The sequence below is a fragment of the Antechinus flavipes genome, chromosome 2 (assembly GCF_016432865.1).
Source record: "Antechinus flavipes isolate AdamAnt ecotype Samford, QLD, Australia chromosome 2, AdamAnt_v2, whole genome shotgun sequence".
Classification (NCBI taxonomy): domain Eukaryota; kingdom Metazoa; phylum Chordata; class Mammalia; order Dasyuromorphia; family Dasyuridae; genus Antechinus; species Antechinus flavipes.
Genome location: NC_067399.1, coordinates 581,265,161 through 581,279,103, shown reverse-complemented (window position 1 = coordinate 581,279,103; position 13,943 = coordinate 581,265,161). Strand labels below are relative to the sequence as shown.

General features: G+C 35.7%; 1 protein-coding gene across 4 annotated transcripts in view; it reads left to right on the top strand.

Moving 5' to 3' along the window:
- The window catches only part of NT5C2 (5'-nucleotidase, cytosolic II), a 116,225-nt gene that overhangs the window by 87,975 nt on the left and 14,307 nt on the right, over nucleotides 1–13,943 (top strand). For 3 of the 4 annotated variants that reach the window (XM_051981329.1, XM_051981327.1, XM_051981330.1), the window contains 5 exons: nucleotides 7,628–7,719; nucleotides 8,476–8,533; nucleotides 9,560–9,653; nucleotides 10,520–10,573; nucleotides 11,073–11,156. In XM_051981329.1, coding sequence (XP_051837289.1) covers nucleotides 7,628–7,719; nucleotides 8,476–8,533; nucleotides 9,560–9,653; nucleotides 10,520–10,573; nucleotides 11,073–11,156 — 382 coding nt within the window. Of the gene's footprint in view, nucleotides 1–7,627; nucleotides 7,720–8,475; nucleotides 8,534–9,559; nucleotides 9,654–10,519; nucleotides 10,574–11,072; nucleotides 11,157–13,238; nucleotides 13,323–13,943 lie in introns of all 4 variants that reach the window. The other variant, XM_051981328.1, reaches the window with a different exon arrangement.

The window sequence follows — 13,943 nt, the reverse complement described above, 5'->3', positions numbered from 1 at the left end:
GTTCTCTAAGCCATTGGTTGATCATTATATATTCAAAGTTCTGAAATCTTGCAAAGCTATTTTTCTTTGCTGTATTGATGTCCCTGTGTAAATTATTCTCCTGATTTTGTTTACTTCATTTTGAGTCAGTTTAAACTACCCCAAATTCTCTGATATTGTCTCTTTTCCTGATTTCTTAGAAGTGCAGTAATAATCCATTAAATTTGTATACCACAGTTTATTCAGCCACTTTCCACTTTTTGTTTTTGTTTTGTTTTGCTAAGACAATTGGGGTGAAGTACTTGCCTAGGATCACACAGCTAAGAAATGTTAAGTGTCTGAGGCCAGATTTGAGCTCTGATCCTCCTATTTCAGGACTGGTGCTCTCTATCCACTGTACCACCTAGCTGCCCCCACTTTCCACTTTTTAAAAGGCAATCTAAAGTATCTCTTTAAATTCTAATTGCTTTTTAAAAATTTTCTTTTTTTTTCCTTTTAATGTTCCATTATTTCTACACCAAACTATGTGTTTTCAACCCTCCTTTATTTCATATTATTGTGATCCCACTTCCCTCACTCTTCTTCCATGTTTGTAGCCTTCTCATGTAACCCAGTTATGAGAAATAAAAAGTTATAACTCCTTCTTCCCAAATTCTGCACTAGTATATTCCTCCTTTTATCTCTCCTTTTGTTTCTCTTCTTAAAACACTCAGAAAAGAAGCAATCTACCCCAGTTCCTCTGATTTTCTAATTTAACTACTTCAGTACCCTTTGAAGACTTTAAGGTTCTGAAGAGTACTTATCTTTTCCCTTTTTATACTTTATTATTCCCTTTTTAAAAATCACATTTAGCTTCTTTCAGTTGTCCAAATAAATGTCTTCCTAAGTTTTTCTGGAGAGGCCATTGGGTGTTAAATTATTATCTCTCCCTGTTTATCAGTTCAGTTGTTTTTGTCCTCAGCTTACATTTTCTATTCTTTTTTCAACTTCTTAATTTTTATACTATATTTTTTATAGAGATGGGACAGTAGGCATGTTAATGAATAGTTTTCTAATCATTTAGTATCTTTTCCTTTTTCATTTATCTTGAACATGAGTTCCTTGAGTCTTTAAGAATTGTATCATTTCTAGAATTGGCATTTCTCCACATTCTTTTATTTTATTAATTTAATTTATTATTTTATTTCAGTTCTGCTTCTCTTTTTGTGGTATCATTTTTCACTACATGCTTCCTTCATACTTCACCTCAAGGACTACATATAGAGCACAATGCAGTGGCACTATTGTCATTGATGAGGGGAAAACATTTTATTGTGGAAATCTTGCTGAATTTTCCATTGTTCTAATTGGTTTCTTGGCCTTTCAGTTTTATCTTTAAATTCCTTGGAAATAATGTAGCATAACTAGCTCTTACAAACTTTCTGTAAAGTCGTTTTTTTCCTTTTTTTTTAAACTTTTATGTGGGGATGTACCTGGTGTGATCCCTTCTCTTCCTTTTCTCTAAGATTTTACAAATGAATTTATAGTTTAAATTAGTGTTTTTTGTGTTTTACTCTTCAGAACCTTAAAGTCTTCAAAGGGTACTGAAGTAGTTAAATTAGAAAATCAGAGGAACTGGGGTAGATTGCTTCTTTTCTGAGTGTTTTAAGAAGAGAAACAAAAGGAGAGATAAAAGGAGGAATATACTAGTGCAGAATTTGGGAAGAAGGAGTTATAACTTTTTATTTCTCATAACTGGGTTACATGAGAAGGCTACAAACATGGAAGAAGAGTGAGGGAAGTGGGATCACAATAAATATCTCTATTTAAGCAGGAAGATCAAATGTTTATTGGAAAGGACAATTTTAAGGCTGTTTTGATGGTTTTGTTGTAATGATTGATTTGTATCAGTTGAATGTGCTTAAATAGTGATGATCTGTGTTGATGTTTTACCTTTTTTCTGATCCCAGTTCTGGGAGGCAGCAAGAGTTTGTTTTAGGACAGGTTGGTGGTATTTTAATTGTATATCCTTTTCTTCTCATTTTATTCTATGTTCTAATTTGGTGTTGATTTTTAAGACTCATAATAGGTAGAACTGCATTTTCTGTATAGTTAAAGATTCATGATCAATTAGAGTTGCATTTTCTGTATAGTCAAGGAGACTTTACACCTCTTATTCTTTACCATTCAATTATATTCATTCATTCACTCTCTTTCTATGGAACTACCTTTTTTGGGCTAAGCTTGACTAATCCCCTGATAGTTTATTTTTGATGTGGGAACAAAATGAAACACTTACAGATCACTTAGCAATTAACAAAAGGAAATCTACCAAACCATAAAAAGATATTCAACAAAGATGTGAGTTGAGGATGCCTCAAGTTGATGCATCTGAGTATAGTACCTTTTCTTGAATTGCCTATCTGGATCCATCAGTTAAGTATCTGAGAGTGCCTGGATTTCCTCCTGGCTATTTTATATTCAGGGAACTACAGAAGTGATGTCAGTATATTAAATTTTTAGTCCCCCAAGTCAGTAAAGTCTCGATTTCATTTCATATCTTTCAGGAAAAACACATGTAATTTGCATGGGCATAGGATTTAGAATATTACACCCACCTGATTTTTGCATTGCTGTCACCAAGGTTAATTTGAAGGGCTAAGGTTCTTTATTAAGTTCTTTGTAGAATTTTTCTAATTTCACTCTCTATAATGGGCATTGATCTAGAAGATGTAATTGTCTTCCTGGTTGACTTTTTTTGCTTGTGCTTATTACATACACTGAAAGACTAATGAAATAGCCCCCAAAATGATGTTTCTTGTTGCATTTGGATACACACTTGAATCAGTTCCTTTATCTCTTGCAGTTTATATTTTTCTTTGTTTCATGGTTTATCATGGCTGAAGAATTCATCTAGTGACCAATTTATTCATGATGAACTTTTCTGTATTTAAGCAGGCGGGTTTTCAGAAAGCTGATAGAGTCTATTTCTAGGGTCATCTTTGAAGCCAGAGCTTAAACTACCCTAGAATAGTCTTTGAGAAACCAGGATCACCTCTAAGTGATAATGAGACAAGAGTCAGTCTTTGGTAGCAGTTCATTTGTATCTCTGCCTCCAACCAATCCTACCACTCTACCGACACTATCAAAGGTCACTAGTGACTTCTTTTAGTCACTAAGACTTTTTTTTCTTTTGACCTTGCCTTTGCTTATCTTCATTTAAAATTTTCTCCTCAACTTCTTCAGGACATTTTTCTGTTCTAATTTCCCTGTAGTTCCCTTACCATTTCTTTCTTTTATCCTTTAAAGGCTTTTCCCTTTTTCTTCTTTTCTTTCCTTCAGCATACATTTTCCCCTGAGCCTGACTTCTTGGTTCTTAGAACTCTGGGCTTCAGAGATCAGCTTTATGCTGATATTTACATTGACAGTAGAAACTTTATAACATCAAGCCTTTTTCCTCATTTGTGCTAGGATCATAGGACTGTAAGGCTTAGCACTAGAGGGGGACATAGCTTGTCTTCAGTGGCCCTTAGCCTGAGTGTAAGTAGTCCCACCTAAATTCATTTAAGCATTCAACAAACACTAAGCGTCTACTTTGTGGCATTTTGCCGCTGTGAAAAAGGAAGAAAACCACACAAACTCCAAAAACAAGAAAGCCAATTTCAGGTAGCAAGGCAACCCTTAATCCCGATACATCTGTTGGGTCTGTCACCAGCCAGCAACATACAATCCTTTAACCAATAAGAAACTCCAGAAGAGGACCGGAATGAGAGATATCAATCAGAAAATCTGTGGTATGAAGAGAAGATGTTAGAGGGACAGAATAACAGGCCAAGAGCTTCACGGTGTTTTTATAAGTGAGAAAAGTGAGAAAGGCCCTCGGCCCTGGAGGACACTCCTAAAGGTCACCTTATTGAAGGACACAGACCAGGGCTCCCCAAAGTGGACAAGCAGGAGTGGCTGCAAGCCACGCTGTGGGAGAAACACTCATGTGCACTGGAGAATCGAGTAGTGAGGATGTGCAGTGTACTATATTGGATATTGGGGAGGCCCAACGGAAAGCAGCTTCTCTAAGAGCCAGTCTGATATGGGGTGATAAAATGTGTAGGTGTCCACATGCCAAATTAGACTTACTGCTTCATTGGCTGTTGAAATAGTGGTGGTACATGCAATTTAGTTTTCAGGGATTTCTATTCTGTTCCTCTGAAGTCTCAGTTGCTGCTTTACTAGTGAATCACTAACAATTGTGGAAAAATTGTCAATTGTCCTGTCTATTTGTAAGGCATAATTGGGAGACTACATAGCAGAGTTGTCAGCACTAAGAAATTGCAGCTGCTAATGGATATAACAGCAGGCTAAAATTAGTGTCATCAGTGGAAATGTTCTGGCTACTGTAGTTATCAGCACATTTCTACATTCTCCCTGTGCTTGTTATGAATTCTCTTCTTCACCATCCATTCCTGGGACCTTTCAGCAAGTATGAGGCTGAATCTAACGCTCTAAAACTGACATGACTCTTGGATGAGTCTGTGAACAACTAGGGTGGAGGGGTATTTAACAAAATTTGCAAGCTTCATGTGGAATTTTAAAAAATAATATTTTATTTTTTTCCAGTTACTTGTAAAGACAATTTTAAAAATTCATTTTAAAATGTTTTGCATTCCAAATTTTCTCTCCTCTCCTCACTTTTCCCCTCCCTGAGACTGTAAATAATTTGACATAGAATATTCACGTTCACTCAAACGTATTGACATATTAGTCATGTAGTAAAAGAAAACAGAGACTCAAATGGGAAGGGGAAGGGGGAAAATACAAAAGTGAAACAGTATCACAGGGACTTTTGAGGAAATGTTTAACTTAGTACAAAGATGCAGACATATATGACTTTTCTACTTTGCAATATAATTTTTAACAGTAACCCTAAAAATACATAAATACATGCAGAAAAGAATTAATTTTAAAACTTGATTTTTTTTTTCCTTTGGTGCTGTTATATTTGACTCATGATTACATAGAAGACACACAGAGAGAGAGATACTATTAGTCAACCTTTATCATAGTATCAGTGGAAATAACTAACATGAATATAGTTTTTCACATGCTAGTTTATTTGAATTTGAGAAAGGGGTTAGTTAGGGTTAGAATTTGAGTTACTTTACTTGCTCTCAGAACAACAAAAGTGACAGAGAAAATAAGAATCCAAACTGGACCAAAAGAGTGTGATTGTTTCTCTGCAACTGGTAGTATTTTGCTACTAAACCAATAATTGAAGCTTCAGGGGAAGGGAAGAGGAATCCCTGAAAACCAGACCAGAATTAGGGCTATGTACAATAGCAAATGCTCTAGTGAGGCTGCTTTTTCTTTGTTCAATTGTGTTTACTATGTTTATACTGTATAGTTTGTAGTGAAACATAAAGAAGAGATTGTGTGTGGATGAGTATGACAGAAATCTAGAAAGTCTGAGTAAAGGTTTTGTGTGTCTGGGTCTTTTTCCACTTCTGTACATTTTAATCTGAAAGGCACATTTTAATGTGGATGGGGACAGGGAGAGACTTAAGGAAGAGACCAGTTTTAAATGAAGTATGTTCAGCTGCCCTGTTAACATCTAAGAACTTGCTCCTCAGGATCCCTTTTCAAAGAATCCATGGATCTCTTTTCTGAATTGCTAGACAATAAAGAGAGAGCAACTGACAATGACATTGTTCAGAGCCCATTAACACTTTGGAAATTAGGGTGGCATGGTATTAGCATATTTGGGTTTAGAACTATGATTATCTTCTCAGTTACTTTTAATTAGTTCTTTACTTTTATTGAGAGGCAGTATTAACAGTGAGGAGAAAGCTACCTTTGAGCAACAAAGACCCACCTCTGACACATACTAGTTAAGTGAGGTTGGGCAAATAATGCAATTTCTTGGTGTGGTAGACCGTTCTGTAAATTACAGAGAAAGTAATAACCTGTATCAGTAGATGGAGGTTCTTCATCCTCAGCTTTCCTTCCATCAGTTAAGTCAGTCATAATTCCTATTTATCCCTGTGAAGTATCAGGAAATGCTATTATATATCTACTCATACTTGAGAGATCTAGGCTCCATATTTATTCTCTGGATGACTGGAGATAAATTCCTGCTTTGTTTTAGAAACTCTACCTGGAATCAGAAATCTACCATTGTCTACTGTCTCCAGTCTGGAGATGGATCTTTCCATTGTTATTTTAAGAGTGCTTTGGTTTTCTTTAGTGAATTGAGGTCTGTAAAGTGTTCTTGTCATTACACTAATTGAGGAAATAGGGTATACAAATATATTCTAGGATCTTCCAGGTTAAGTAAATCTATCATGTAAATCTCTCTCTTATCCACAAATATGTATTTTTTATTATAGCTTTTTATTTACAAGATATATGCATAGGTAATTTTTCAGCATTGACAGTTGCAAATCCTTTTGTTCCAACTTTTTCCCTCCTTCCCCCCATCCCTTTCCCCAGATGACAGATTGATCAATACATGTTAAATATGTTAAAAGTATAAGTTAAATACAATATATGTATACATGTCCAAACAGTTATTTTGCTGTACAAAAAGAGTCAGATTTTGAAATAGTGTACAATTAGCCTGTGAAGGAAATCAAAAATGCAGGTGGACAAAAATAGAGGAATTGGGAATTCAATGTAATGGTTCTTAGTCATCTCCCAGAGTTCTTTCCCTGGGTGTAGCTGGTTCAGTTCATTATTGCTCAATTGGAACTGATTTGGTTCATCTTATTGCTGAAGATGGTCAGGTCCATCAGAATTGATCATCGTATAGTATTGTTGAAGTATATAATGATCTCCTGGTCCTGCTCATTTCACTCAGCATTAGTTCACGTAAGTCTTTCCAGGCCTTTCTGAAATCATCCTGCTGGTCATTTCTTACTGAACAATAATATTCCATATTATTCATATACCACAATTTATTCAGCCATTCTCCAGTTGATGGGCATCCACTCAGTTTCCAGTTTCTGGAACTACAAAGAGGGCTGCCACAAACATTCTTGCACATACAGGTCCCTTTCCCTTCTTTAATATCTCTTTGGGATATAAGCCCAGTAGTAACACTGCTGGGTCAAAGGGTATGCACAGTTTGATAACTTTTTGAGCATAGTTCCAAATTGTTCTCTAGAATGACTGGATGTATTCACAATTCCACCAACAATGTATCAGTGTCCCAGTACATATGTATTTTTGATACTCTCAAAGCTGAATTCAAACCTCCTCATAGAACTGAATTATGTTTGGCTTGCTGTAACTGTAAGACCTTTTCCCTTTTCTCCTACTTCTTTTGAATGGAAACTTTTTTGAGAGAATTCAGTTATTAATTCTTATAAGATGTAGCTTTGACGCTGAAATGGGTGATTCAAAGTAATAGAAAAATGAATTAAAGTTACATATTCAGATATGGAATGTTTATAATATAAATCATATCAATTTAATTTCTATACTATTGACTATTAAAATAAAAAAATAAAAATAATTTCTATACTATTAACAATCTCTGAATAGTGCAATTAAATTTATATTATATATGCATATTTTCTCTGGGTGAACATATTCCATAATTTACATGCTGACTATTAAATACTAATGAATATTTTTGACTACTGAATACCAATGAATATTTTCTTGCTCTTTGCAGACCTGAAACTCGGGAACAGTATCCAAATAAATTTATCCAGAGAGATGACACAGAGAGATTTTACATTCTGAACACACTGTTCAACCTCCCAGGTAGCTCTGCCTTCTGATGACCTTTGGTAGCATATTCCTCACTTTTTATGAACATTTCTCTTTGCTCAGGGGAAGAATAAAATAGGTGTGTGTGTGTGTGTGTGTGTGTGTGTGTGTGTGTGTGTGTGTGTGTGACACCCACACACACAGAGACACACATAAGGACAGAGAGAGAGACACACACACACATAGAGATTAGAAAATAACATGATTTATCTATTAGCAAACCAGTTAGAACTCATGTATCCTGAGGATTAAGATCCTCTATAAACTATCCCCTTGGGAAGCTGTACCTTTTAAAAAATTTTTATTTTTTGATTACATTTAAAGTCCAAACTGTTCTCCTTCCTCTTCCCTCTGATCCCCACACTAGAGAAAGCCACCATTTGACAGATTTTTTTTTTATATTTGTGTATATGTATGTAAAACCATACAATGCATTCTTCTGTTCATCAGTTCTTTCTCTGGAAATGAATAGCATTTTCCTTCATAGGTCTTTTGTAGTCTTTTTGAGTATTTAGAATACTCAGACTAGCTTAATCGTTCAATTATTCTGCAAATAACATTGCTGATACCATGTCCAACATTCTCTTGTTTCTCTTCAGTTCACTCTCCATTATTTCATGTAGCTCTTTTCATATTTTTCTGAAATCAACTTTATAGCAGAGTAGTATTTCATCACATTAAATAGACTTTAATCAATCACTTTTCTTGTATCTTATGCATATTCTTTTTTTTTTTTTTTTTAATTTTCAGAGACCTACCTGTTGGCCTGCTTAGTAGATTTTTTTACTAATTGTGCCAGATATTCCAGGTATGTAAAACCTGTGATTATTAGTTTTTCAATTTTTATTTAATGTACAGGGTTTTAGAGAACTGGCCATTGTAGGTTTTTTCTGCTTTTCTGAAGCGAATTTAGTGCTAGTGAGATGCCAGATTGCCAGCCTGAGAGATGGGACAGCACCAGGAGCTCCATGCAGGCTCTCACCTCCCACACGGCCCCCTCTCCTTGCCAGTGGCTGCAGCCTTGTTTGGAAGGGACCACTTCTGATTGGCTTCTCCTGGGAATGAAGACGGCCAGCAGAGTTGCTAATTGTGACAACTGAGTGGGAGGTTTGTGTGATGGTTATCTGTCCAAGCAGATTTGCACTAAAACCCCCCAACTCATTTCACAGCAGCTACCGAGGAGCCATTCAGTGATGGTAATTTAGTTTCATTCCCAGGCCCAAGGAGATTTGATCCAGGAGTAAATCCTTTTTTTTCTCCACAGAGTTAAAAAAAAAAAAAATGAAGGAAAAAATGAACTTCAGTTACTTTGTGTATTGAGGAAGAATTGTGCCATTTTGTTTCTTGGATGTAACAGCCATTGAAACAGTTTTGTCTTCCTCTTTATATCCTGTCTCTAGCTGCTATGAGGTTCTTAGTTCTATGAATTAAGTGACTAAATTAGATTTTTAAATGGGCAGTAGTTTTGTATTTTGGAACTAGGCCAGAAAAGGCAAGGTGGAGAGGAAACTAAACTATCAGTTTTGAAAATGTTAAATTAACTTGGTTGGGGACTTGTTTCTAAAAAAGTTTTAAAGAAAAGTATCTGACATATTTATAACTTTGACCTTTTAGCTACCATTTAATATCACATACTTGCTTATTCATTCAAATTAATTGTACTTCTTTGAAAAATGTCCATTTCTGGTGACTGGAATGAATTGTATTAGACAATAATGTTTTGGAGTAAAGCCAGTCCTAACCCATGTGACACAATTTTTACTTCCTCTAGATTGCTATTTAATCTATGTTTTATTCACCTTTCCCCCGTCACAACTGTCTTACCTTCCTGCAGCTGTGAAACCGGATTTAAAGATGGAGATCTCTTTATGTCTTTCCGGAGTATGTTTCAGGATGTGAGAGATGCCGTTGATTGGGTTCATTACAAGGTATCCTGAGGCGTCTTTTTACTTCTATTCTTTAGTAAATGTTGTCTGATGTGAGATTAGCTCTTCTTCAGGTATACAGTGGGATTTCTTCTGAATTAGAATCTTGCATTTGCCATTGATCAAAGGAGCACTGAATTATGTTTTGTCTCTCCTTTGTTTTTGTCTTTTTGTTTCTCCTTCATCAATAATATTTCCTTCTGTTCTTTCTCCTTTTTCTTTGTCTTCCTCCTCCTCTTGTCCTCTCATTTCAATTCATTTATGGTTATCTTAGTTTTCCTTTTATTAGGTACTGATTCAGATCGTATTCATACTTTTTTCCATATACAATTTGTGATCAGTTATCATCCATTATTTTTTTTTGTCAGGTACTTCTCACTTTATTTTTTCCTGCACAATTTAGTAAGTTAAGAAAAAATATTTAAATTAGGTAGTTGCATACTTTACTAAATAAATAAAATAAGATTCATCTGACTGCTATTTAAAGTAGGAGCCAAGTTTCTTTGTATAAAGTTAAGGAGATTTTGTATATTTGTTTATAACTCAGAAATCTGGTGAGAAAAGCATTACAGTGTAAAGGATAGTGAGTAGTCCTAGGCTACCATTAGGACAAAATAGCTACAAGTTCTGCTTTGGACATGTTTGTGTGATCCTGCCTGAAGGCTTTATAGAGGATAACTTCAGTGTAATTTCATATATTTCATAATGATATCACAGGTCTAAACACAGGCATCTTATGCCACAATCTGCATTTCAGCTGCTCTCTTTTTAAGAAAATGCACAAGAAGTCAATTGGGATTGATAGTGGGCAGGACTTTTCTTGTAATAAATGATTGTTTTTCCTTATTTCCTTTTGCCTTCCTCTTCAGGGTTCCCTAAAGGAGAAGACTGTTGAAAATCTAGAGAAATATGTGGTCAAAGATGTAAGTAGATGGTAGTTGAGAAATGCTTGATCAAAACATAGGTGATGGAAAAGCATAATGATGGACTTTCTAAACTGAAAAGTTAATTAGCTTTACTTATAATTAAGTTCCCAAAGGAAAATGTTTCTTTGCTGGGACACATTAAATATGAAGTATTTTTTTTTAAGAAAGGCACTTTCAGTCAGAGAGAAGTCTTATTTAATATCATGGTTCTGGCAGTCATGGGCAAGGAGAATCAGGCATCCATTTATTTCTGTAGTTGCAGATTAAAGCCAGAGTTTTTGACACATAATTTATGTAATTAATATTAGAAAGCCTAGAACGCTTAAATAGAAATCTTGTGTGGCAAGATTTAAAATCTTTTTTAAGAATAGCCTTATGGATAACATCTAGGTAGAATGAGATACCTTATTCATAATGACTAAATTGTTTCCTGCAGTATCTAAATAAAACAAAAATCAAGTATGTACTTTGATCTAATTATCATGCTTTATTTCAGGGGAAGCTGCCTTTGCTCCTAAGCCGAATGAAGGAAGTAGGAAAAGTATTTCTCGCTACAAACAGTGACTATAAATATACTGATGTAAGTGATGTTTAAATATGACATTGATTTGTCTAAATAGAGAAATTAGATACTTTAAGCTGTTTTCATGATGAGAATTGTGAAATTAGCTAACTAACATTTATCCCAGAGAATTTGATAACAAATGATGAGTCCTTTTGCAGTGACATTGTTTTCATAATATTTTAACTAAGGGTCAGGGAAGCAAAGGTAGATTGGGTATTTCTTGGCTGAAGCCTAAGCCAGGGAGACACTGAAATCTTCAGATTTATCCTCTAGACCTTATTTGTTTTGGCAATGACTCTGTTGACGATGTGTTGCTTGAAAAACTTTTTTATTTTTACTTTATTAATTTTTTTTGTTTTCAACATTTATTTTTATAAGATTTTGATTTCCATTTTTCTCCCCTCCCTTCCTCCTATCCTTCCCTTCAGCCCCGGAAAACAAGCATTCTGATGCTAGCTGATACTTGTACAATCATAGTAAACGTATTTCCACATTAGTCAAGTTGGCAACACTTTTTTAATTTAGGTTATTTTAAGCTGTTATTCTATATGGATGACTGTCTTCATTCTCTGCATTATCTGATTTGAACAACCACTTGTTGGGTTTACTGTTCTCTTTATGTATCTGCAAACATTTCCACTGTCAGCTATTGGAAATCCTACTTTAGGATTGTAATTGATACTTGAATACTAAATATCAAAATTAATTAACTTCATCTTTAAAAAAAGATTTTCTTATGCTTAATGTACTTAGTACTTTAGTATGACCTTATTCTTTTGCTTTTCGTTGAAAAAAAGTATGTTTAACTCTGCGTTCAGCATTTCTGAGGCTGTGCTTGCTATTTTCTTGCCCTTATCTTTCTTTGATCTATGTGGTATTATTTTGACTTGTTAAACTGATTATTTGGAATAAGTGCTGTTCATAAAACCTGTGATCCCAAACTCAAGATAGTGTTTATTTTGCACCTGAGCCATTTAGTTCTACTTTATTACAAGGCCTGAATACTTGTAACCTTAACCTTAGCCAGTCACTCTCCAGGTGTACTTCATAGAATATGAATTAATCGGGATGAAACCCACGCCCCTGAGCGGAATAACTCCCGTGTGTGGGTCTGGCCGGCAGAGGCCACTGTAACGCGGCTTGGTGAGGGGGAAGACTTTGGTGACTGCCTGTCTCTGGGAGGAAGTCTGCCCCCGCCGGGTGGGAGCGAAGGTGCAGCTGGGAGGCTTGTAGCTCCCGGGGATGGAGGACGCAGCTGCCAGGGACCTCGCAGCTCCCCGGCAGCTCGCGGCGCAGGCTGGTGCCCGGGACCCCTCCAGGGGCACGTACGGAACTGCCATCCTGGGACAACAAAGAGAGACAGACGGGGAAAGACCCGGAGCCCCAGGACCAAACAGATGCAGTTACTTGGTTCTTTTTTTCTCCTCCTTTTCACAATATTTACAACGCTGGCATAATGAGCTCTGACTTTGCCTGCGGCAGCTTGGGAGTGGACGGGGCCTGGTGGCGCCCCCTTCTGACTGCCTTCCACGGGCAGTCCTCTGGCACCTTCATTAGCTGGGGGGGAGGGGAGGCTCCGCAGTGCCCACGTCTCAGTGAAGGTTTTATGATCTCCGACAAATGCTTGATCAAAACATAGGTGATGGAAAAGCATAATGATGGACTTTCTAAACTGAAAAGTTAATTAGCTTTACTTATAATTAAGTTCCCAAAGGAAAATGTTTCTTTGCTGGGACACATTAAATATGAAGTATTTTTTTTTAAGAAAGGCACTTTCAGTCAGAGAGAAGTCTTATTTAATATCATGGTTCTGGCAGTCATGGGCAAGGAGAATCAGGCATCCATTTATTTCTGTAGTTGCAGATTAAAGCCAGAGTTTTTGACACATAATTTATGTAATTAATATTAGAAAGCCTAGAACGCTTAAATAGAAATCTTGTGTGGCAAGATTTAAAATCTTTTTTAAGAATAGCCTTATGGATAACATCTAGGTAGAATGAGATACCTTATTCATAATGACTAAATTGTTTCCTGCAGTATCTAAATAAAACAAAAATCAAGTATGTACTTTGATCTAATTATCATGCTTTATTTCAGGGGAAGCTGCCTTTGCTCCTAAGCCGAATGAAGGAAGTAGGAAAAGTATTTCTCGCTACAAACAGTGACTATAAATATACTGATGTAAGTGATGTTTAAATATGACATTGATTTGTCTAAATAGAGAAATTAGATACTTTAAGCTGTTTTCATGATGAGAATTGTGAAATTAGTTAACTAACATTTATCCCAGAGAATTTGATAACAAATGATGAGTCCTTTTGCAGTGACATTGTTTTCATAATATTTTAACTAAGGGTCAGGGAAGCAAAGGTAGATTGGGTATTTCTTGGCTGAAGCCTAAGCCAGGGAGACACTGAAATCTTCAGATTTATCCTCTAGACCTTATTTGTTTTGGCAATGACTCTGTTGACGATGTGTTGCTTGAAAAACTTTTTTATTTTTACTTTATTAATTTTTTTTGTTTTCAACATTTATTTTTATAAGATTTTGATTTCCATTTTTCTCCCCTCCCTTCCTCCTATCCTTCCCTTCAGCCCCGGAAAACAAGCATTCTGATGCTAGCTGATACTTGTACAATCATAGTAAACGTATTTCCACATTAGTCAAGTTGGCAACACTTTTTTAATTTAGGTTATTTTAAGCTGTTATTCTATATGGATGACTGTCTTCATTCTCTGCATTATCTGATTTGAACAACCACTTGTTGGGTTTACTGTTCTCTTTATGTATCTGCAAACATTT